The sequence below is a fragment of the Dromaius novaehollandiae genome, chromosome 34, assembly GCF_036370855.1.
Source record: "Dromaius novaehollandiae isolate bDroNov1 chromosome 34, bDroNov1.hap1, whole genome shotgun sequence".
NCBI classification, from domain to species: domain Eukaryota; kingdom Metazoa; phylum Chordata; class Aves; order Casuariiformes; family Dromaiidae; genus Dromaius; species Dromaius novaehollandiae.
The window spans coordinates 273,444-295,792 of record NC_088133.1 but is presented as its reverse complement, the minus strand read 5'-3'; the positions used below and the strand labels follow the sequence as shown (position 1 = coordinate 295,792).

General features: G+C 66.7%; 3 protein-coding genes across 7 annotated transcripts; 2 read left to right on the top strand and 1 right to left on the bottom strand.

The window, feature by feature from the left end:
- Positions 1–687: 687 nt before the first annotated feature.
- Positions 688–4,432, bottom strand: LOC135325216 (bcl-2-binding component 3-like). 2 transcript variants are annotated; one of them, XM_064503001.1, is made up of 4 exons: positions 4,170–4,432; positions 3,079–3,370; positions 2,234–2,412; positions 688–1,460 (listed from the first exon to the last, which is right to left on the bottom strand). In XM_064503001.1, the coding sequence occupies exons 2-4, from the start codon at positions 3,353–3,355 to the stop codon at positions 1,341–1,343; spliced, it is 576 nt and encodes a 191-aa protein (XP_064359071.1). In that variant the 5' UTR covers positions 3,356–3,370; positions 4,170–4,432; the 3' UTR covers positions 688–1,340. The 2 variants fall into 2 exon arrangements, with proteins under 2 accessions (XP_064359071.1, XP_064359070.1); XM_064503000.1 differs by having other exon boundaries at positions 4,269–4,432.
- A 5,630-nt stretch (positions 4,433–10,062) lies between these two features.
- On the top strand, positions 10,063–16,414 carry CCDC9 (coiled-coil domain containing 9). Of its 4 annotated transcripts, none has more exons than XM_064502977.1 (14): positions 10,063–10,169; positions 10,666–10,770; positions 11,308–11,436; positions 11,583–11,843; positions 12,068–12,151; positions 12,266–12,442; positions 12,705–12,892; positions 13,046–13,098; positions 13,229–13,340; positions 13,436–13,508; positions 13,623–14,025; positions 14,176–14,349; positions 14,495–14,568; positions 15,805–16,414. In XM_064502977.1, the coding sequence occupies exons 1-14, from the start codon at positions 10,167–10,169 to the stop codon at positions 15,820–15,822; spliced, it is 1,854 nt and encodes a 617-aa protein (XP_064359047.1). In that variant the 5' UTR covers positions 10,063–10,166; the 3' UTR covers positions 15,823–16,414. The 4 variants fall into 4 exon arrangements, with proteins under 4 accessions (XP_064359047.1, XP_064359046.1, XP_064359045.1 ...); XM_064502976.1 differs by having other exon boundaries at positions 11,308–11,454; positions 14,176–14,346; XM_064502975.1 differs by having other exon boundaries at positions 11,308–11,454.
- A 494-nt stretch (positions 16,415–16,908) lies between these two features.
- Positions 16,909–22,149, top strand: LOC112993081 (C5a anaphylatoxin chemotactic receptor 1-like). The gene is made up of 3 exons (XM_064502996.1): positions 16,909–17,528; positions 17,981–18,470; positions 20,316–22,149. Exon 3 carries the CDS (start codon positions 20,334–20,336, stop codon positions 21,384–21,386), a length of 1,053 nt encoding a protein of 350 aa, XP_064359066.1. The 5' UTR covers positions 16,909–17,528; positions 17,981–18,470; positions 20,316–20,333; the 3' UTR covers positions 21,387–22,149.
- The last annotated feature ends 200 nt before the right edge of the window (positions 22,150–22,349 follow it).

Below are 22,349 nucleotides of genomic sequence, written 5' to 3'. Positions count from 1 at the left end.
AGGTGACCCATTGCTCTCTGAGCTGGGTGCCATTTGCACACGGGTAGGAAAAAGTCTGAGCCCAGCCTGGTTTATCCAGCCGAGGCTGAGCCAACCCAAGGCCTGGACTGGCAAGGGCAAGGAGTCCTTGGGGACCGCAGTTCCCCGTTTGCAGGACTGGGGCCCTAACTGGTCTCCTGGGCAGCACAGCTCACCTGGCAGCACGTTCCTGGCCGTGGGTACCACGAGAGCACCCACTGGGGAAGCCCCAGGGACACGTGGGGAGATGCAGAGGGCACCAGCCTACTGCTCCTATCTATAGCTTTGGGAAGTAATTAGTGTTAAAATAGTTCTGCTAAGTACCACTTAGCAGGGAGGGGCCCAGCCTCGAGCCCAAGTTTGACTCCAGGCCCGAGGAGAATAGCCAAATTCAAGACTTGGCTTCCTCCAGGGAGAGGACCGTACTGGGGCTGCCCCCCTCTGCCAGGGACTGGGGTAGGGAGAAACTGCTTCCCTGGGAGCAGAACACCCTGCCCCGTATCGCAGGGGGAAGTGAAGCTCTGCTGTGGCCGTGTCCCTGCGCGTTTGGTGCTGCGAGTATCCTCAGCGCTGCGGCGGAGAGCCCCGGGGCTTTCGGTTCTTGATACCGCTGCCGTGGCAGCCCGAGCATCTTCCACCCACCCCCAGGGGCAACAGAGGACTACCATCTGCTTAAATTCATTTTATTGAAAAGAAACGTACAAAAAAAGTAACTGATCATGTACAGCAGGTGTGTTCCCAAATGTACAGTTTCCCCTCCTTCCCCTATGTACACAGTGCTGCCCAGTATATATAATGTACAGTTCCCCACACCTCCCCATCTATGTACAGATCCAACATACAGTATGTACAAAGTGCTACAGCCCCCCCCGCGCTGCTGCTGTGTCCAGGAGCAGCGGCGGCAGTACCCCACGCCCCCCCCCCAGGGCTGGGCAGGCCGGGGAAGGGGAATCCCAGGCAGAGCCACGCGGGGCAGAGCCGGGCAGCAGCAACTGCAGTCGCAGGAATAGCGCTCGCAGCCCCCGGCACGTGGTACCAGCTGCGGCCCCCGGCACCACAGCCTGTGCCTGCTCGCGGCTGCCTCGCGCGTCCCCTGCCTAGGGCTCCCAACCCGCCCTCTGCAGCAGAACAATAAATAAATAAATAGAAAGTGCCCAGCACGGGGAGGGGGGATGCAGCAAAAACGAGGCCCTGCAGGAGTTACAGCACCAGGCAGTTTTGGGTCGCCGAGGGGCCTCTGGCTGCGCTACATTTTTGCTCCGGTCTGCACAGGGCGGGTTGACCCCGGCAGGCACGTGTCCCGCAGCAGCTCGGCGCGCAGCTTAGTTGGGCTCCTGCGCGGGCAGCGCGTCTCCCTGCAGGTTGTAGAGGGCCCCCAGCAGCTGCGACACGAAGTGGTAGACGTGACCCCAGAAGGCACCGCGGCGCCGGTGCTCCTGGTGCTGCCGGGACAGAGCGGGACGGGTCAGCGCTGCGGCACCGCGGAGAGGAGACCGGCTCCGCTCCTCCCCGGCGCGGGGAGGGGAACCCGGGCGTTCCGGCCGCCGAGGCTGGCGGCGGGCTCCGCCGGGGCTGCTGCCGCCTGCCCGCGCGCTGGCCCTGCCCGCAGCTGGCGGCAGGCGCGTGCCAGGGGCGCCGGGGCCGGCGAGGCGGCGCTGCAATTTTCGGAGGCGGGGGGGCCCCGGCTGCGGGGCGCTGGAAGGCGCAGGGCTGCTCCCACCCCAGCTCCCCGCCGCCCGCCCTCGCACCGAGCGCTCGCGCTCGCGCCCAGCCTTATATACGCGGCGCTATTTATAGGCTGTGAGTCAGCGGCTGGCTGGCTCGCGCCCGCCCGCCCGGGGCTCCGCGGCCCCATGCAAACAAGCCGGCTGCTCCGCAGGGGGAGGGAGCCGCCGCCGCCGCCCGGCCGCGCGCCTGGGGGTGGCGCGGAGAGCGCGGGGGTCACGGGATGCCGGGCCCCGCGGCCGAGGCCAGGGCGCGCGAGGGCGGCTGCGGGCAGAGCCGGGACTCCCGGGCTCCCGCCCTGGCCAGCAGCGGGGAGGCGGCTGGGGGCAGAAACCAGGACTTGCCGGGGTGTGGAGGAAGGAGAGGGAGGAAGAGGGGCAGACCCGTGGGTCTCCCTTGGAGCCCCCCCGCCCCGGCATCCCCACGGCGGGGGCCGAGCCCCTGCCCTGCCCTGCCGGCGCGTCGCGGCCGCCCTCCCGCCCGGGCTCACCTGCTGCTCGTGGGCCCGCTGGAAGGCGTCGCCCAGGCTGCGCAGGCGGGCTCCCAGCTCCTGCTCCAGGCTCGGGGGCTCCCCGGGCACGTGGCCGTTGGGCACGGCCGCCTCTCGGGTCGGCTCCGCGGGCAGGTCCTCCCCCTCCAGCCCGTCGTCCTCTGTGGCCTGAAACTCCCCTGCGGAGCGGGAGCGGCGAGGTCAGAGCCGGCCCGGGCGCCGGCGGCTGCGGGGGGGCCAGGGGCACGGACCCCGGCGGGGGCTCGGCCGGCCCCGCTGCCCGCGCTGGCGCGGGGCCCGCCGGGGCCGGGGCAGGATGCGGCGCCCGGCAGAGCCAGGCACCAGGGCTCGTCAACAGGAAAGCCGAGAACAATTCCCACCGCCGTGCCGCCGCGGCCGGGGGGGACGGCGGGGGCATCCGGCCCACGCCGCGCTCCCGGCACCGGGGCTGCTGCCGCCGCCGGTGGGTGGGACGTGCCCCGGCTTGCCGGCGCGGGCGCGCGCCCCGCCAGCCTCGCGCGCTGCCCGCCAGCCGCCTTCCTGTCTGCCGCGAGCGTGCGGGGGCCCCGGCTGAGGCAGGAGGCTGCCGGCACGCGGCGCGGGTGGTGCATCCGCCGCGGCGGCGGCAGCGGCGTTTACGCGAGCACGAGGGCGGCTCGACGGCACGGGGCGGCCGGGACGGCGCTGGCTGCCGGAGCGCGGGAGCCTCCGTGCCGGGGCGCGAGGCCGGTGCTGGACGTTGTCCCGGCCAGACTCCGCGCCCGTTGCGGGGACGGGGGCGAGGACGGGGATGAGCCTCGCGCCTGCGTGCGGCCCAGCGCATCCCGCCGGGGTGGCTCACTCACCACGGGCTCCGGCAGCTCCGGCTCCGGCTCCAGCTCCGGCAGGGGCTCTGGCGGCAGGGGTGTCCCGGCGCCCCGGGGCGCAGCGGTAGAGGGCGAAGGCGGCGGCGGCGGCGGCGGGGGGGGCCCCGGGGCAGGCGCAGCTCAGCCGGGGCGCGGCGGCGAGGGGGCCCCGGCAGAGGGGGGCCGGCAGCGCCAGCGGCCCCCCCCGGCAGGCAGGGTGTCCCGGCAGGGCGGCTGGCGGCTCGGCGCGGCTCCCCTCCCGCAGCGGTCTGGCCATCGCGCCCGGGGGGCTCTGCGGGGCCAAGCGGGGGCCGGTCGGGGGGGGGGGGGGCCGGGCCGGGGGACACCCCCCCCGGCGCAGTCCCCTGCTGCGCCCCGCCGCGCCCGCCAGGGGGCGCCCTGGCGGCGGGCGCTGTTTGTAAACAAACCGGGCGGCCCCGGGGCACCGCGGCGGGCAGCGGCGGCCCCGGCCCCCCCCCCCCCCCCCCCCCCCCGGCATGCCCGGGCACGGCCCCCCGGCCTGCCCCGCAGCACGGTGCCCCCCTCCCCTGCATGCACCGCTCCCGCCCCGCTGCTGCACCCCACTGCTGCATGCACCCATCCTGCCCCGCAGCACGATCCCCGCCGTGCACGCACCGCTCCCGCCCCACAGCGTGACCCGATCCCGAGCATGCACCGCTCCCGCCCCACAGCGTGACCCGATCCCGTGCATGCACCGCTCCTGCCCCACAGCACGACCCCCGCCGTGCATGCACCGCTCCTGCCCCACAGCACGATCCGATCCCGTGCATGCACCGCTCCTGCCCCACAACACTGCCCGACCCGTGCAGACACGGCTTCTGCCCCACAGCACGGTCCGCCCTGTGCATGCACCGCTCCTGCTCCACAGCACGGTCCCTCCTGTACGCGCAGCGGTCCTGCCCCACATCACGATGCCCCCCGTGCACGCACTGCTCCTGCCCCATCGAGCACCCCGTTCCCCCCGCGCATGCAGCCCCCGGTGCATGCCCCCCTCCTGCTGCCCCACTGCGCGCACCCCTCCGCTCACTCTCCCTCCCGCCCCACGGCGCGGGTCCCTCTGTTGCATTCACCCCCGCTGCCCCACGGGGCACGCCGTCCCACGGCACGGCACGGCACGGCACGCATCCCACCGGCCCCGTCACCGTCCCGTCGGGTCGGGTCGTGCTTACTGCAGCTGCATGAACCGTGCGGGGCGGCGGGTCCGGGGCGGGCGCGGGGCGGGCGCTGCGCTCGGCACCGGCTCGCGCTCGGTTCTGGCAGCGCGCGCCGCGGCACCGCTCTCGGCAGGGCCCCGCCCCGTGACGTCACCGCCCCACCTCGCCCCGCCCCGGACAAGTTCGGGCTTGTGCGGCGGCCGGGGATCCCCGGGGGGGTCCCGGGTGCATCGGGGGGTGCAGGGCGGGGGGGCGCCTGCTGCATGGGGGCAGCGTGCATGGGGTCTGAGGTGTGTGCGGGGTGCTGCACTGGGGGCGCATGCTGCACGGGGGGCAGCTTGCATGGGGGGCATTGGGGGGGCCTGTCACATGGGGGGGCATGCTGCCTAGGGGCGCCTGGGGGTCTGCGGTGCAGGGCCCTTGGGGGGTCCATTGGGGGTGCACAGAGCTCGGGGGGGGCAGGGTGCATCGGGGGTGCAGGCAGGTCTGGGGCTGCAGGGTCTGGGGGGTGCGCGTTGCATGGGGGGGCACGTGGGGGTCTGGGGGTGCAGGGTGCCTGGGGTGCTGCACGGGGGCACATGTGGGTCTGGGGGTGCTGCACGGGGGGGCACGTGGGTCTGGGGGTGCTGCACGGGGGCACATGTGGGTCTGGGGGTGCAGGGTGCCTGGAGTGCTGCACGGGGGCACGTGGGGGTCTGGGGGTGCTGCAGGGGGGGGCGCGTCGCAGGGCGCCCGCAGGCGGGGGGCAGCACGGGCAGCTCCGGGGCCGCAGAGCGTCTGGGCCGGGCGGGGGGCAGCGAGGGCCCCGGGCGCCGCGCCGGGGGGGGCGGGCCGGGCCGGGCCGGGGGGGCCCCGCCCCGCGGGGGCCGGCGGCGGCGGCGCAGCCACTCAGGCGGCGGCGGGCGGCGCGGGCGGGGCGGGGCCGCGGCCGCCGTTTCCAGGGGAAGGTTTTGGCGCTGCCGCCCGCGCCCCGGTAACAGCGGCCGGGCCAACCAGGCGCCGCCGCCGCCGCCGCCGCCCAGCGGGGCGGGCCGGGCCGCGGCCGGCACCGCGACCGGGCCCAGCGCCGGGGCCGGGACCCACCGCGGGGACCCACCGCGGGGGCCGGGACCCAGCACCGGGGCCGGGACCCACCGCGGGGACCACCGCAGGGGCCGGGACCCACCGCGGGGACCCAGCACCGGGGCCGGGACCCACCACCAGGACCCACAACTGGGACCCCAAGCCGGGCCCTGAAATGGGACCCACAGCCAGGGCCACCCCGAAGCCCTGTCCCCAACGGGACCCTCAACCGGGGCCATCGCGGGCCGTCACGTCCGTCCCGGAACCAGGTCCCTGGAGTGGGTCCCTCTCCCAACCCCATCCCCATCCCCGGGGCCTCCCTGCACTCCAGTTCCCCCCAAAACTGGGTCCCCCGCACACGTCCCTCTTGCACCCCTGCACCATGGGGCTGCCCCAGACCAGGTCCCCACACTCAGGTCCTTCCCCACGTCGTGCCCCGGGGCCTCCCTGAACGGGGCCCCCAATGTGGGGCCTCCCCAGCCCTGACCCACGGCAGCTCCCGGGGCTGGCTGCCCCCGCCCCGCAGCCCCTGGGGGACGCAGGACCTGGCTCCAGCTGCCCCACGGCGGGCGCACAGCCCTGGACCAGGCCAGGTTGGCCCCGGTGCCGCCCAGGGGGTCCCGCGGCCCTGGGGGTCCCACGGCCCTGGGGGTCCTGTGGCCCTGGGCCAGGGATTTCCCATCATGGGGCCAGAAGGGAAGTTCCTGCCCGGGGTGGAGGCCGCGTGCCCCCCCCCGCTGCTGCCAGCCGGGAGCCAGCACTCGCGAGCCCAGGCTCCGTGGTGCCTGGGCCCTGCGGGGGCTGAGGCCCAGCAAACTCGCTGCATGGGCAGTGCAGGGGGTCGTGGTGAGTTTGGCCAGTGACAGCAGGGTCCATTCAGCAGCTCCCCGCTGCGTGCAGGGCTGGGGTGGATGGGGACGGCCATGCCTCCCCCAGGTGTGCAGGGCATCGCCCCCGTGTGATGAGCTGTGCCAGGCCTCAGGGTGCTGCGGCAGCCCCCAGCGGCGCATCCGCACCGGCACGGCGGGCGCCCTCGGCGCGGCGTTGGGGGGACGGGACGGCAGCGCATGCGGGGCTGTGACGTCACCCCCAAACCCGCCACCACCTCACCACCTCCGCAGCCCCAAAGCCCGCGATGAGGTCACCCCTGAGATCATCGCCCCGGAAAACCCCGCTGCGTCAGCCCTGCCGCCCCCGGCGGGGGGGCCGGGGGGGCCGGGGCAGCTCCTCCCGGGGCTCCTGCCTGGCCTGGCCCCGGGGACCCAGGCGTCCGGGCCCTCCCTGCCCCATCGCCCCATTTCTGCCCACCGCCCCCTTGCCCCCCCCCCGGCCCCGTTTCTGCCGCATCTGCCCCCTCCCGCACCCCGTTCGCGACCCCGCATCACCCCCCGCCCTGACCCCTGACCCCTGACCCCCGGGCCCGGTGCCCCCGCGGTCACCCCCGGCCCCGCCCCCGGCTACCCCCGGCCGCCGTCGCCGCCGCCGCCGCCGCTCTCCCATTGGCTGGGGCCGCGCCGGCCGCAGCCAATCGGCGCCAAGCGGCAGCGCTGTATCCAGCGGAGCGCGCGCGACCAGCGCCGCCCCCGCCTCGGCTGCGGGTAGAGCTATAGGTACCGCTGTAGGTACGCGTAGAGGTGCCGCTATAGGTGCCGCTATAGATACAGCTATGGGTACACATGGGGATGCCGCTATAGGTGCCGTTATAGGTACATATATAGGTGCTGCTATCGGTGCTGCTATAAGTGCCACGATGGGTAGAGCTATAGGTACCGCTGTAGGTACTGTTACGGATACTGTTATAGGTTCCACTATAGGTGCCGCTATGGGTAGAGCTATAGGTGCTGCTATAAGTGCTGTTATAGGTAGAGCTATAGGTACCATTACAGGTACCACTATAGGTGCCACTACAGGTAGAGTTATGGGTACAGCTATAGGTGCCACTATGGATACCACTATAGGTACTGCTATAGATGCCACTATGGGTAGAGCTATAGGTGCTGCTATAGGTACTGCTATAGGTGGAGGTATAGGTACTGCTGTAGGTATAAGTACAGGTGCCATTATACTTATAGCTACAGCTATAGGTATAGGTACTGCTAAAGGTATTGCTATGTGTACAACTCTAGTTATAGGTACCACTAGATGCATAGGAGCTGCTACCTATATTGTTACAGGTACCACTATACACGCTGCTATAGGTACAGCTATATGTCCCGCTCTAGGAATAGGTACTGCTACAGGTACCAGCATAGGTACAGGTATAACTATAGGTACTGCTCTAGGTGTAGGTAAGGGTGCCAGTATAGGTGCAGGTATAAGCACAGGTACCCCTATAGGCAGAACTATATGCCGCTCCCTTGCTGGGCTGCAGCGGCGGTGCCCCGCCATGCCGGGACCCAGGAGCCCGCGCGGCCCCACGGAGGCCGGGGGTCCCCACTCGCCCCGGCGCTGCCGCCGCCGCCGCCACCGCCGCTTTGGGGCTGTTTCAGCTGGTTCGGGGCCGGTTCGGGGCTGGCGTTGGGTGTAGCCACGGCTGTGCCAGCTGGGCCCCATGGCTGCAGCGCGGCTGTGCCCGGGTGCACCCTGGCCTGGGCACAACCCCTCCTGGGGTACACCCGGCCAGGCACAACCCCTCCTGGGGTACACCCGGCCACACACAACCCCTCCCGGGGTACACCTGGCCACGCACAACCCCTCCCGGGGTACACCCGGCCACACACAACCCCTCCCGGGGTACACCCTGCCACACACAACCCCTCCCGGGGTACACCCGGCCATGCGCAACCCCTCCTGGGGTACACCCAGCCATGCACAACCCCTCCTGGGGTACACCCTGCCACGCACAACCCCTCCTGGGGTACAGCCTGCTGCGCACCACTTCCCCCCTGGGTTACACCCTGCCTAGGCTGGGGGGCTCCTGCCCGCCGCCCCCTTCCCGTGCCCAAAAGCGCGGGATGCTGCCGCCGCTGCCGCTGCCGCCGCATCCTGCATCCTGCATCCTGCATCCCTGCGCGGGCGCAGCCAATCGCCGCCCGCCGTCGCGGCCAGACCAGGAGCTGCCATGGAAACAGCGGAGCAGCCGGGCAGGGAACCGCCGGCAGCCCCCGCTCGCCCCCCGCTCGCCCCCCGCCCGGCCCTGGGGACCGCTGGCCATGGCGTGGGGACGCGGGGACGTGAGGACGCGGGGACAGCAGGACATGGGGCAGGGGGGTGCAGGGGCCCAGGGACACAGGGACATGGGGTCCTGGGGATACGGGGACATGGGGCGGCAGGGACAGCGGGACACTGGGGACCCAGGGACACGGGGTCACAGGGACACGGGGATGGAGGGACATGGGAACATGCAGATGTGGGGAGAGGGGGCCCAAGGGTCCTGGGAAACAGGGACACAGGGACATGGGGACGCAGGGACACAGTGGCACTGGAGCACAGGGATATGGGGACATGGGCATGTGGGGACACGGGGATGTGGGGGCCCTGGGGGATGGGGACATGGGGGCCCGGGGGTGCAGGGGCCCAGGGACATGGGGACGCAGGGACACAGGGACACGGGGACACGGGATGCAGGGATGGGGGAAGCAGGGGCACAGGGACGCGCGGCACAGGGTCGGCATGCCCATGCGTGCTTGCAGGGGTGTGCACACGTGTGTTTGCAGGCGCATGCTCTGTGCGTGCGCGTGAGCCGGGGTGCACACGCAAAGCGCGGCTGCGCCCACGGGCGGCAGCACCCACGTGCACAGGTGAGCGCGGGCCGCGAGTGCGAGGGCACGCGTGTGCGAGCTGCTGCGCCCGTGTGAACACAGACGGGCGGGTGCCGACATGCGTGTGCGGGAGCACGCGTGTGTGGTGTGCTCGCACGCTGCAGCGTGGGCACAGAGGGCCGGAGCGGCAGCAGCCGCAAGCGTGGCGGGGCCGAGGGCGGTGGGGAGGGGGACAGAGGGACAGACAGGCGGGGTGATGGAGGGATAGAGGGAGGGAAGGACAGACGGAGGGATGGCGGGAGGGATGGAGGGACAGGCAGGCAGACGGAGGGATGGAGAGGTGGGGGGACAGGCTGGGAAAGTCGAGGGAGGGGTGCAGGAACACAGGGGTGGGTCGGATGTAAGGACGGAGGGAGGAAGGAGAGACGGACAGAGGGAGGGATGGCTGGGAGGGATGGACGGAAAGACAGGTGGGCAGAGGGACAGAGGATGAGGATGGAGAGGCACAAGGAGGATGGAAAGGGATGGAGAGACGGATGGAGAGGGATGGATGAGCAGACGGGTGGACTGCCAGACGTACAGCTGGAGAGATGGATGGAAAGATGGATGGACAGACATATAGAGGGACGGACAGACATGTAGAGGGATGGAAGGAGGCAGGGACACGTAGAAGGACGTACGGATGAACAGACAGAGGGATGTAAGGGCAGATGTATAGAGGATTATGGAGGGACATATGGGGGACACATATGGGGACATATGCATGGATGTATAGAGGGACACATAGAAGGACGTATAGAGGGATTTATGTGCAGACATATGGGGGACGTGTGCACAGACATAAAGAGGGACATATAGAGTGAATAGAGTGACATACAGAGGGATGTATAGAGGGACATAGAGGGGGACATATAGGGGACATGGGGGGGGACACAGCGGCGCGCGCGTCCGTCCCGCCCTGCCGGAGCGGCGCCGCCTGCAGTGGCTCCTCCGCGCCGCCAGGCGCCGCGCCACCCCCGGGCCGCTCACCGCGGCTGCGGCTCCTTTAAGGTCCCCTCCCTGCGCGGGCCGGAAGCGGAAGTCGCTCGCGCGCGGCAGTGGGCGGGGCGGGTCGCCTGGGTCCCCGCCGCGAGCCCGGCCCGGCCCGGGGATGGTGAGCGCGGGGGCGGCCGGGCCGGCTTGGGTGGGGGGGGGGTGTCTCGGTCCGGCGCCGGAGCCGGGGTCAAGGCGGTGCTTGGGGGTCTCGGGCGGGGGCCGGGCCCAGCCTGGGGGCCCCCGGGCCGCGCTTGGGGGCCGGGCCCGGCCAGGGGGTTCCTGTGGGGCGGGCTTGGGCGTCCCGTTCTGGGCCGGGCCGGGCCGGGCTCCCAGGGCCGGGTTTAGGGGTCTCTGTGTGGGGCCGGGTTTGGGGTCCAGACCTGGCCAGGGGGGTCTTGTGGGGCAGTTTCGGGCCCTAAGGCCTGGCTGGGGGCTGCGCTGCGCAGGTCTGGCTGTGGGGGAGGCCCAGGCCGGGGTGGGGTGTCCCGGCCTGGGGGGAGGAGCACTGGGAGGCTGTCCGCATCTGTATCTGTCCTGGGGCTGGGTTGGGGGTCCCAGCCTTGCTGTGGGTCTGGGTCCGGGGGCCCTCGCTCAGCCTGCTGCCCTCCCTGCAGTCGGCCACACTGGATCTGAAGTCGAAGGAGGAGAAGGATGCGGAGCTAGACAAGCGCATCGAGGCGCTGCGCAAGAAGAACGAGGCCCTCATCAAGCGCTACCAGGTGCGGGGGGTCGGGGCCGAGCACCCGGCAGGTACCAGCCTGGGCCCCATGCCTGCAGCGTGTGCTCCTCCGCCATCCCACGCCAGGGCTGCGTGTGCCCCTCTGGTGTCCTGCTTACGTGGAGGCAGAGCACGTTAAGGCACTTACAGCCCCTAATCCCTTGCTATGGCTTAGCACTGGGCCTCTTACGTAACTGGGTTTGCAGGGTGGTGGCCTGGCAGGGGGTGGTTCCTGTCCCTTGCCTCCCCTAAACCCTGGGGAAGGCGACGACCCAGGAACTGATGGGCTGAGAAGGCCGTGTCTGGTATTATCCGTCCTGTTGAGAGATTTGCAGGGCAGAGACTCCCTGCAGGGCCCGGGACCCCCCTCCTTGTGGGGGAAGGTGGTGCTCTGTGAACTCAGGACTCTGCTCGTTGCCCAAATGCGTGGGGAGGGGCAAGGTGGTGGAGGAGGCCTGGGCAGGCCCAAGAGGGTCCCTGGAGGAGATGGGGGTCTGTCCCAGCTGGGGCCCCGCTTATGCCTGTGTCCTCTCTGCAGGAGATCGAGGAGGACCGGAAGAAAGCGGAGCAGGAGGGCATCGCGGTGACGGCTCTGCGCCGGGTGCGGCCTACCGAGGGCGAGCCTGAGCGGAAATGGGTGGACAAGGATCTCTCCATCACTGTCCAGGTCATGCTCTCCCCTGGGGTGAGTGGGGGGGATCGGGGCTGGGAGAGATGGTCCGTGGGGCAGGGTGGGCTGGGGGAGTCGGGAGAAGGGCGGGCGTCAGCGGGCAGCTGTCGCTGAGCCCAGCGCCTTGCCCTTCTCTCCCCCAGGAGAGGCGTGTGGTCAGCGACAGGAAGTCTCCTGGCGCCAAGTCCGGCCGCAGCGGCGCTCCGCGTGGCTCGGGGCGTGCAGGCCTGCGTCCCTCCAGCCGGTCCCCGCGGGTGGAGCCTCCCAGTGACCCTGTCTGGGAAGGGACTGGAGGGGACGGCACGTCCCTGGGAGAGCGCGGCGGACGTGGCCGCCGGTCACGGGGCCAGGGGGCGGCCGGTCTGGCAACGGCGGGAGATGCTGGCCCCGACAGGAAGTCCAAGGTGGGTGTTGGAGCTGGCGTGGTGCATGTGGGGTCACGAGGGAAGCTGCGGTTCACCGTGGGTCGCGAGGGAACCTGCACAAGAAGATACCCTGATGGTGCAGGGTGTCTTCCCTGCTAAAAGCTCCATGTGTGAGTCCTGGGCAGGGAGTGGTGCGGGGTGTTGTGTGTCCTGGGAGGAACTGGTTTTTCCTGGCTGTGCTCCCATCATCCCACCCTCACCAGGAGTGGGAAGAGCGGAGGCGCCAGAACATTGAGAAGATGAACGAGGAGATGGAGAAGATCGCGGAGTACGAACGAAACCAGCGGGTGAGCCAGGGCGGGCGCTGCCAGGGCAGGAGGCTGATGGTGTGCGTGGGGAGATGCTGCTCTCCTGGCTTCGGGGATGCGAGGTGACGGTGTCCCCTTCTGCCCCTCGCTCAGGACGGGCTGCATGAGAAGAACCCAGTGCGCAACTTCCTGGATGACCCGCGGCGCAGCGGCCCCTTCCAGGACGCTGACCGCAAGGAGGGGAGCAGGCGGCACATCCGCAACTGGGGAGGGGCAGACTTCGACAAGGTCAAGACGGGCATGGAGCGCGAGAAGGCCTGGCAGGGCCCTGTACGTACCTCGCAGGGAGAGGATGGGGTGCTGCCCTGGATGGGGCTTTTGTGGTGGAAAAGAGAGGAGTCTTGAGCTGTGAAGAGCTGCAACTTTGGGGGAAGCTAGGGAAGTTTATGGGTCCCTCAAGCGTCTGCTTCCTCCTCCCTATAGGCATTGGTGGTCCTGGGGCGGGTATCAGACGTGGTTGGAGGTGCTGGGGCAGGGTTTGGCCTCGTGGGGGTTTCTGGCTCCTGTCATGTTGACCTGTGTCTCCCCCCAGGGACGCCGGTCTGGCCCGAAGCCCGGGGGGACGCTGGACATGACGCTGTCCATGACGGGCCGCGAGCGAGCGGAGTATGTGCGCTGGAAGAAGGAGCGGGAGCAGATAGACCAGGAGCGCCTGGCGCGTCACCGCAAACCCACGGGCCAGTGGCGCCGGGAGTGGGATGCCGAGAAAACAGACACGATGTATGTGGAGAAGGGGGACTGCCCCCATTGCAGGGGGCTGGACTGGGGGGTGGCTCCTGTGGGCTGAGCTGGGGGAAGAGGCTGGTTTGGGCTGAGCTCAGACCCCTTGGGAGACGTAGTGTTCTCTGTCTCACTTGTCCCTGTCTGTCTTAGGTTCAAGGAGGGCTCTGTGGCAGCACGAGGCCTGGAAGGGGGCAGCAGACAGGGTGAGTTTGTAGCTTCCTGGGGGGACACAGGGCAGGACAAGGGCGTGTGTTGGGCAGCTGAGCGGGGCAAGGCGCCAGTCTGGCCCGAGGCCTCGAGCGGTGTTCCAGCAAGTCTCCCCTCCTGTTGCAGATGAGAACAAGCGCCCGCCCAAGCCGCCTACCTTCGGGGAGTTCCTGTCCCCGCATCGCACAGAGCGGAGAAGAAAGGGACGGAGCCAGGGAACGGGGGCCAAGTCTTACAGGTTGGGGTGCCTGGGGTGCTCTCTGGCGAGCTGGGGCGCTTGGCAGGTGGGGGCTGCCGTGAAGCTTTTGCACTGATGCTCTTCCTCCTCTCCAGTATGCATGACAACCGCTGGGAGGAGAAGGAGCCGCTGGCAGCAGCAGCAAGAGTTGAAGGCCTGGGGCAGAAGGTAAAATGCTCTGGAGCAGAGCCCATGGGGGTCCAGCAACAGGCTGTGTCCAGCGGTCCCTGGCCTTGGCGCATCACCTTTTTCTGCCTCAAATGGTCCTTTCTCTGTCGGCAGGTGGATGAACTGGCAAGTGCAGCCTTCCCAGAGCCTCAGCCTTCCCTGAACCCTGAGGAAGATGAGGACCAGTGGGAGGATGTCAGTGAGGAGGAGGAAGACAGCCCTGGGTCATCGGGCGAGGATGAAGCACCCCCCAGCGCATCCCCCAAAGCCCAGCGTCCCCTGAAGGCTGGGCAGGCCGTGGCTCCCAGGCTGCGCATGCCCCCTGTGGTGCCCGGCCCTGGCGAGGGGGCAAGCAAGTCCCTGAGCCCCTTCTCCCCCGTGGAGGGCCACCAGCCTGTCTCGGACTGGGGCGAGGAGATGGACCTGGCCTCTCCCCGCAGCAGCCTGGGGGACAGCCCCTCGCCAGGCCCCTCTGCCCCCCCAGCCCAGTTGAGAGGGGCATCCGGAGAGACTGCAGGTAAGGGGGGGGGGGATGAGATAGGAGGGGTCCCCCTCTTCTGCAGGTTGGGGGCACACGGCCCTGACCTGGGCTCGGCCCTGGGTTGACAGCACAGGGGAAGGGGCTGAGCGGGGCCCCCCTCATGCCCAGTCCTGGTCTCTCCCTCAGCACCGAGCTCCGTGGAGCTGGCCGAGGCGCCCCGGGGGGTGCAGAACCCTGCAGAGCTCCTGCAGCAGGAGGAAGCAAGGTCAGCCACAGAGCAGGAGGCCTTGGGAGATTCAGAGAAGCTGGAAGAGGTGGCCAGGAGCCCCCCAACTGCCCCAGAGGATGAGACACAAGGTGGTGAGGGTAGAGGAAGGTTCTGCAGGGATGGGAGAGCCTCCCCGCTTTGGGTGCTGGCCTGATTGTGGGGTCCAGTGCCCAGGCAGGGCTCCTGTGAGCCTGCTGCCTCCCCAGGGGTTCAGTCCCCTCTCTGCTCTCTCCCCAGGACCCCAGGCTTTGCCCCATGAGCAAGATGCAGAGGCTGCTCCTGGCACGGTGGAAATCACAGACTTTGAGCGGGTGCGTTTCCGTAAGAACTCGCCCTCTCCAGCTGGCCACTAATGGGACTGACTCCTGCACCCTCTGGGCTTCGTGCTCTCTTGTCTGTCTGTCCTTCCCACTTCTGGGTGGTGCTTGCCGGCTCTGATGCTCACACTGCAGACTGACTCGCCTGCCTCCTGCGCTCACGCAGGCCTGCGATCACCCTGGAGCTGCAGTGCTTGCTCCCGGGATCTCTGTGCAATGGGAACAGGCTGCATGGAGTTTGCTGGGGCTCTGAGCTCTTCCCGTCCCCTCTGCAGTCCCAGCAGCGGGGTCAGAACCTGGCTCTCAAATCCCAGGAGCTTCCTGTGCTCTCAGCCAGGCCATCCCCAGATGTCAGGGGCTGTTGGGGACTTGGGTTGTGAGTGCTGGCTCTGCTGTGCTAGCCGGGAGCCTGCTTTGGTGGGGAAACTGTGGCCCCTGTGGGCAGGGGGATCCGGGCAGTCTGAGGCACTTAGCAATGTCTGTAAGTCTGTCTGTCCTGTATTAAACTCTTCCCTCCCAAAACAGCCCAGGGACTGGTCTCTCCCTGTAGCTTGTAGCCAAGGGTGGGAGATGGCATGCTGTGGGCCCCAGATAGCCCACCGTTCCCACCTGGGGCAGTTCTGAGAGGAGGACAGCAGCTGGGGACAAGGGGGTGAACGCTGCCCGGGCTGTCCCTGCCTTGGGACTGTGACGCAGCCCTGTCTCGTGGCTTCACCCCGTGTTGGCCTGTCCTGCTGGCTGCCCTGCTGCTTCCTGCCAGAGCCTGGGGCAGGATCAGGCCCTGAGCACAGAGTCCTGCTGCAGGGAGCAGAGCTGAGTGTGGGGCACCAGCACGGGGGCTGTGCTGCCTCCGTCTTGGGCATTGTGGGGGTGCCACGGGCCAGCTGGGGAAAGGGCAGTGGGAGGAACTGGACGCTGTTTCTGGACAAGTATGTTCCCTTATGTTTATGCCTGCTGCCAAGCGCACCTCTTCTGCCTGATGCTGGTGTTTCCTGCGGGTCTGGAAGGAGGGTGGGGAACAGCCCTGAGCAGGGTCTGGCCTCTCCTGGGCTTCTCTGCTGCAGGTGCCTCTGCCACTGGTTTTGATTGCGTGGGCAGAGCACAGCTGGCTGCATGCTCGGGGTTGCTTCCATCCTGCTAGCCGCAGGTGCCCAGCTTTGCACGCGCAGTCCCCGGGCGAGCGTGTCCTGGGAGCCGACTTCACCGTGCCTTCTCTCTCTCCTTTGACAGGATGGCAAAGCGCCCTGACGTGCTGGAGCGGCCCTCTGTTACCTGGGTTGCTCCCGCTGTGACTCCTACAGCTTTCTAGAGACTGAGCCGGGGCAGCTCCTCCACTGCTGGCGGGAAACATATTTTGGGAATAACCCACCTGCGCTGTGGTGGGGTTGGACTTCCTTTGCCTGTGGGGGGGGTGTGTGTCTGTCCCTGGATCTGTTCTGCACCTAAGGGGAGGTGTGCCAAGCCCAGCACGGGGGGGACGCATGCAGCAGCACCCGTGTCTGCCCTGCGAAAGTGAACGCTGGTAGTAGTAACGTAGTGCGGAGGTGGCCGTGTGTGCAGGGAGGGTCTGTGCCAGGGCGTGAGCTGAGGGTGTGCAGAGGCTCCCGGGCTTCGGCCCCGACCTCCCCTCCCCTTCCCCCCCCCCCCCACAGCTGCCCCCTCCCTGCCACAGAGGCCCCAGGTGGTGCTGCTTCAGCCCTGGGTAAGAGCCCTGGAGGGCATGGAGGAGGCCTTTGCCCCTTCCCATACCCTTGGTGCTGCAGGGGGCTGGTCCCGTGGGGGCCATCTCATCCCGCATCAGCGACAACGGGGTCTTTATAAAATAAACCTCCAAAACGTCTCTCTCTCTCTGTCCCCTTGCTGCTGGGGGGATCCCTTCTCCCGGAGCACACAGCTGAACGGGGGGAGACCCCTCTCCCCGTGCCCCAGGCTGGGGGGGGGGTCCTGGTGACAGCAAGGGGCGGTGCTGCAGGGGCGGCGCGGGAGGCCGAGCCTGGCGGGGGGGCGGCACAGGCCTAGGCGCCCCGGCGCTGGAGCCATGAAGCCGCAGGAAGGGCCCAGCCCTGGCGCGCTGGTGCTGCCGAGCTACGCCGGGGAGCGTCTGCGGGGCGCGGGGAAGCTGCTGCTGGGCGGTGGGCGGCCGCCCCCCCGCTGGCTGCGCGTCGCCACCGTCTGTGCCTATTTCCTGTGCGTCTCGCTGGCTGCGCTGCTCCTCGTCGTCTACTACGGGCTGGTCTGGGCGCCCCGCAGCACCGGGAACGGCACCGAGCAGGGCCCTGCTGCCTCCCTGGCCCTGCAGCTCTGCAATGGCTCCGCGGCTGGCGCAGGCTGAGGGCCCGGGGCCGTGGAGCCGGGCTCTCCGGGGCAGCCGGCAGGGCTGCAGCCTCTGCGAGGACGGGGCTGGGGATGGAGGAACCCTGTGGGGAGCCAGGTGCTGCCTCCGGGCTGCAGTTCCCAGCCTACGAGGAGGCTGTGAGGGGGGTTGGGAGGAACCTGTCCTGTTCGGGGGCTGCTCCTGGCAGTGGCTGGTGGGCTCTGGAGGAGGTTTGGGGGTGAAAGGAGGAGGGCAGGAATGCCTGGGTAAGATGCAGCCCTGCCTGGCTGGGAGCCTTGCTGGCAGCAGGGCGTTCTCGCTGAAGTGCTGCAGGCGAGGGCTGGTCACATCCTGCCCCTGTGGGGACGCAGCGGGGTCGGGGCAGCCGAGCAGTCCGCAGGTCCCAGGCGCGACAGGAGAACGTGCCTAGACCCGAGGCAAAGCAGCAGCCAAGGGAGGCTCTGAGCTAAGATGTGCTGGGAGACGTCCTCTTCTCCAAATGTACCTGACTCGGAGGGAAACCTCCCCAGCCCTCCTCCTCGGATGCTAACGGCATTTCCATGTGCTGGGATTCGCCCCGGACCAAGGAGCCAAGGAAGACTGGAGCGCTACAGCCTTTTCCCGGTCATCCCAGCCCCAGGTACTGCACTCGCTCTTGCCAGCCCCCCGGCCTGGTGTTGCTGTGGGTTTGTGCTGGAGAGGGTGGTCGGCTCCCTGCGCTGGAGCTCCGGTGTGACACTCGCCAACAGCAGAGGGTGCTCAGAGACCTCGGCTCCCGCTGCCCTGCAGGGCCCGAAGCGGAGAGCAGCCCAACAGGGCTGACCCAGGTCTAGCGGCCTTGATGTCCCCCAGGGCATGGTGTCGGTGGTGGGGAAAGGGTCAGTGGGGGATAGGATAGGTGTGGGTTGAGCTGTGCCATGCAAAGCCCTGGGGTGCTCCAGTCGGCCCCTGCGTCTTCTCCGGAGAGGCTCGTGCCTGGAGCCTTCCTGGTCCCAGCTGTGGCAGTGGGGAATTACCTCTAAGCTGGAATAAGCCCATTGCTACTCATGCAAGGTGCAGGTCTGGGGCTCACGTCTTCTCCTTGTTTTCTAGCCCTGACCCTTCACTTTTGTGGGCTCCTTGTTGCCAGCTCTGCAATGAAGGTGTTTGCGTACCAAGATCCTCCGCATTGCAGCTGGAGATGCAGCTTTCTGCTAGCCAGGATGACCCCCCACAGCTGCTCGCCCCAGCACAGCATGGCTGTTCCACTCCACCATGTTTCATGCCTGCTTTGCACACATAAAAGCCCGACAATGGCGCAGGTGAAGGACAGCAGGTCTATGATGTGGGAACCAAGCAGCACAGGACTGAGCCCAGATCATCTTGGTTCCCCTGCAGATGCCCTGTTCTGCGAACAATATCCTTCCTTTATGTGGACAGCTCAGCTTCTCTTAGCTGATGACATTGCTAATCCTTCTCGAGATGCAAGTGCTGCTTCCTGTTCACTGCTGTATAAAACCCCAGCGCTGGCTCAGCCCGTCCTTCCTCGCACTCTAGGACTGTTGGCAGGGCAGACACAGCCTGCGAGGACTCTCTGTACCAGGTGAGCATCTGCTAAATCAGCTGCATGGGTTCCTGGCAGGACTCTCTTCACTGCTTGGTTGGGTTGGATTGTCCCATGTTTTTTTTTTTTGTTTTTTGTTTTTTCCCTGTGTGAGATGTTCTCCCTTCAATTTTCAGAGATATCTTCATAGGTGGAGCAGAGATTTCTTTAGCATCTGCTTGGATGTGTTCTTGTGTGCTGTGGGGATGGCCCTGGTCACCGCTAGATGAGTTCTGACCTTAGGTGAGGTCTGTCCACCTGACTGTGAGAGACTCCAGCTTTAACAGCCCCCTTTTCCCCTTGCATCCAGCTCCTATGCTCAGCCTTGGCCAGTTGGGATCTACCCTCTCGTGCCACTTCTTTTCCAGACGGGAGAAAGGGCTGTCACAGCAATCCCCACGATTTGGTGTGCGCAGTGTCTAGGACTGCGCAGAGTGGCATGCCTGCTTCCTCTGATGACCAGGCTGTTGCAACTGGATGCAATCAACAGGAAATCCTTGCAAGAATGTGGCTTGAGCCTGTGTGGACAGAGGCGTCCTCAGTGCCTTCTACTGTAGCGGTGTCTTTTGCTGCAGTCTGAGGCAAGAGCATTAAGTGAGGTTGCTGTAGCCCCTCTTTAACTGCGGACTGATACTTGGAGGCACTTCAAGCCTAGGGCCGGTCCCTGCCCCTCTTCCTTGCCGTGGGTGCACAGGCATCACTCAGTAAGTAACAGGATAATTCTAGACCTTCCCCATGCCGGCCTCTTCTGCTGCTTCAGGTTCTGTTTTCCACTGCGCTGTGGACGCTTAGGGTGATGTTTCTGGCAGTGAGAAGTTCCTCCTCTGTCTCTGGGCAAAACTGGCTCCAGCTCCTTCCTGCCCTCTCCTTTTGGTGTGTCGCAGCTTGGCTCTGGGTCCCCAGGGAGGTGGCACACTCATCCTCTCCCTCTCTAGCCCTTTGCACTTGTGACTCCCAGTGCAAGGGAAATCTTGTGTGTTTGCAGAGCTTTTTTACTTCCTTTTGAAGCAGAGAGCTCTGTGGTCACAGCGCGAAGTGTCTTCTGCCTCCACAGAAAAGTGTTAATCCTTCCCATTCCCTCTCCTGAGGGAGGGATGCTCGAGTGGTTTCAACCCATCTCCACCTCACAGGAGGCAGCAGTAGAGGCCCAGGGCTGGGTGGTGCAGACTGCACCTTCCTCACTGCGATCCAGTTCCCTGCTCCCCTTACAAACAGCGTGGGGTCAGCCTGCCCGTGCTCAGGGCTGGGAATCAGAATGGGAGCAAATCCCCAGCGCCAGCATGCTCAGCAGGACGCAGCAGCCCCCAGGAAAGCTGCCCCAGCAGAGCTGCAGCGCCCCAGCATTTCGCCACCTGAGTTCTTGCAAAATGCAATGAAGAACAAACAGAGAAAGCTGGGGAAGTTCGTATTTCCTTGGTGATCGGGGAGGGGAATAATAGCACAAGAACAAGTGTTTTTTCAACCCCGTTTCCCAGGAAGGAGCGAGAGCTGCAGGAGGACAGAAACCCCAGTGCTTCAGGGCTCTTACGCCACACACTCTTGTTGTGGAGGTCCTGGCCCCAGCGAGAGTCTGTGGCAGAACATCACAGGGGCCAGTGTAGATTATTCTCTGTCACAGCTTAATTCTGAAGAAGAGAGTTTCTTGTTTAATGCCTGTGCCTGTTCCGGTTAGGACAGCAGCTTGGCCCTGCCCAGCCCTGAGGCTGTCGCGACGCTGCTACCCGCTGTCCCAGGGTACTTGGTGTGTCCAGTTTCCATGCTGAGGGTGTTGTGGATGTGCTGCTCAGGGTGGAAAGGTCCATTTGGATGGAGAACAAGATGATGATCTCTGAATTTGGTTTCCAGGTCGGGAGCTATTGGAGAATGGAATTCTCAATGTACAATTATACCTCCAATTATTCTGGCCTTGATGACTATTCTATAGATGAGCTCTATGAATATGAAATCCCTCACAGCTACCGGGCAATTCTGGTGCTGTACGCCCTCATCTTCCTCCTGGGTGTGCTGGGCAACGGGGCCGTCATCTGGGTGACTGGCTTTGAGATGAGGCGCACAGTGAATGGTGTCTGGTTCCTCAACCTCTCTGTGGCCGACCTGCTCTGCTGCCTGGCCCTGCCCTTCCTGGCCCTGCCCCTGGCCCGCGACCACCACTGGCCACTGGGCCACTTTGCCTGCAAGCTGCTGCCCTCCCTCACCATCCTCAACATGTTCGCCAGCGTCCTGCTGCTGACGGCCATCAGCGGGGACCGCTGCGCCCTGGTGACGCGGCCCGTGTGGTGCCAGAACCACCGGACACGGGGGCTGGCGCGGGGGGTCTGCGCGGCCGCCTGGGGCCTGGCGGCACTCCTCACCGTCCCCTCCTTCGTCTTCCGGACGACGCGCTCTGACGTCTTCTCCGACAAGGAGACCTGCGTGCTGGACTATGCGTCCGTTGGGCATCACCAGCGCCTCACTGAGCTCTTCACAGCTGTCTTCCGTTTCCTCTGTGGTTTCTTGGTGCCCTTTGTGGTGATCACGGCTTGCTACAGCCTGCTGCTGGCCCGTGTCCACAGCAAGCGCTTTGCCCGCTCTCAGAAAGCCATCAAGCTCATCCTCGTAGTGATTGTCAGCTTTTTTGTGTGTTGGCTGCCTTACCACATTGTGGGGCTGATCCTGGCCTCCACCCTTCCCCACACGAGCTTGTTCAAGGGTGCCTTGGAAGCTGACCCCATTGTCGCTGGCATAGCATACATCAACAGCTGCCTCAACCCCATCATCTACGTCATCATGGGCCAGGACTTCAAGGACAAGTTCCAGCGCTCCTGGAGAGCTGTGCTGCGCAGCGTGCTGAGCGAGGACCCCCCCAGCACCACGGGGGACAGCAGGATGAAGACCAAGTCTACCCTGGACGACCAGAACATCAGCACCGACGTGTGACTCGGCATGACTCCTGCTGAGATGTCTCCAGGGTACCAGCTGGGGACGGCTCCGGGGGAGCGTTGCCACCTGCCCTCCTGAACCCATTTCGTTGGGGGAGGTAGCCCTCTCCTGGGGGTCTGGGTGGCCACTGCGGAAAGGAGGTGCATCTTTTGCCCTCCTTCCCTGCTGGGCCCTGGCTACTTTGCTTGTGGGTTGGGGAAACTGGAGGGTTGAAGCAGCTCCCATGCTGTCAAATTTGTGCATCCAAATACCCAGCTCCTCTCTGCCTAGGGGCCCCTTCGTGGCTTTCTCTGTGGCTGCAACCCACCCAGCAGTAAAAAGACTCCTTAGAGCAGATTTTTTTCCGGCAGGCTCCTGCAATATCCCCTTCTCCCATTTCTCCTACAGGCCAAACTTTGACCCTGTCCCCTGTCTCCAGGTCCCCGCGCTCTGGGCCGGTCCCCTCTCAGCCCCGTAAGGGCTGTGCTGCCTGGTAAACCCTGCCGACCCGCAGCCCTGCAGGCAGGCCAGGGCCTATGGTCAGGGAGGTCAGAGATGAACTCCGTGCGCTGAACTTGCCTTGAGCCCTCCAGCACTCCCGGGCCTCGGGAGTCAGCCTTCCCGCAGGCTTAGGTCCTCCCCAGTACACGGGGGCTTGGTCCATCCCCTGCCCATCCCATCGGAAGGGGCCTGCTGCTGTTCGCCCCGGTTGCTCCACCTAGCTCAGCTGTGCTTTGTTACCGTGGATGTGTCCGACTTTGCAAATAAATATTGAACCTGCTGTGGCCTGTGTGCGCCCCGTTCCCACTGCAGCCCTGCTCGGCTGGTAGGGTGGCTAACGCAGACCTCCCGTTCGTCAAGGGTCTCATTTCTTTGGCCTGATGCTGCAGGGTGAAACGGCCAGGCGTGACTCAGTGTGTGGATGTGTGTGTTGCGTGTGGGTGGGGAGAGACACAGCGCACGGGGCTGTGCCTGCCCAAT

Excerpts from the sequence above, each read along its gene's own strand:
- CCDC9 (XM_064502975.1), top strand. Across the intron at positions 12,152-12,265 it reads AGTACGAACGAAACCAGCGG|GACGGGCTGCATGAGAAGAA; the intron begins GTGAGCCAGGGC and ends CCCCTCGCTCAG. Across the intron at positions 12,443-12,704 it reads AGAAGGCCTGGCAGGGCCCT|GGACGCCGGTCTGGCCCGAA; the intron begins GTACGTACCTCG and ends GTCTCCCCCCAG.
- LOC135325216 (XM_064503001.1), bottom strand. The coding sequence starts at position 3,355 with ATGGCCAGACCGCTGCGGGAGGGGAGCCGCGCCGAGCCGCCAGCCGCC. Across the intron at positions 2,413-3,078 it reads CGGAGCTGCCGGAGCCCGTG|GGGAGTTTCAGGCCACAGAG; the intron begins GTGAGTGAGCCA and ends CCCGCTCCGCAG. Across the intron at positions 1,461-2,233 it reads AGCGGGCCCACGAGCAGCAG|CACCAGGAGCACCGGCGCCG; the intron begins GTGAGCCCGGGC and ends CTGTCCCGGCAG.
- LOC112993081 (XM_064502996.1), top strand. The coding sequence starts at position 20,334 with ATGGAATTCTCAATGTACAATTATACCTCCAATTATTCTGGCCTTGAT.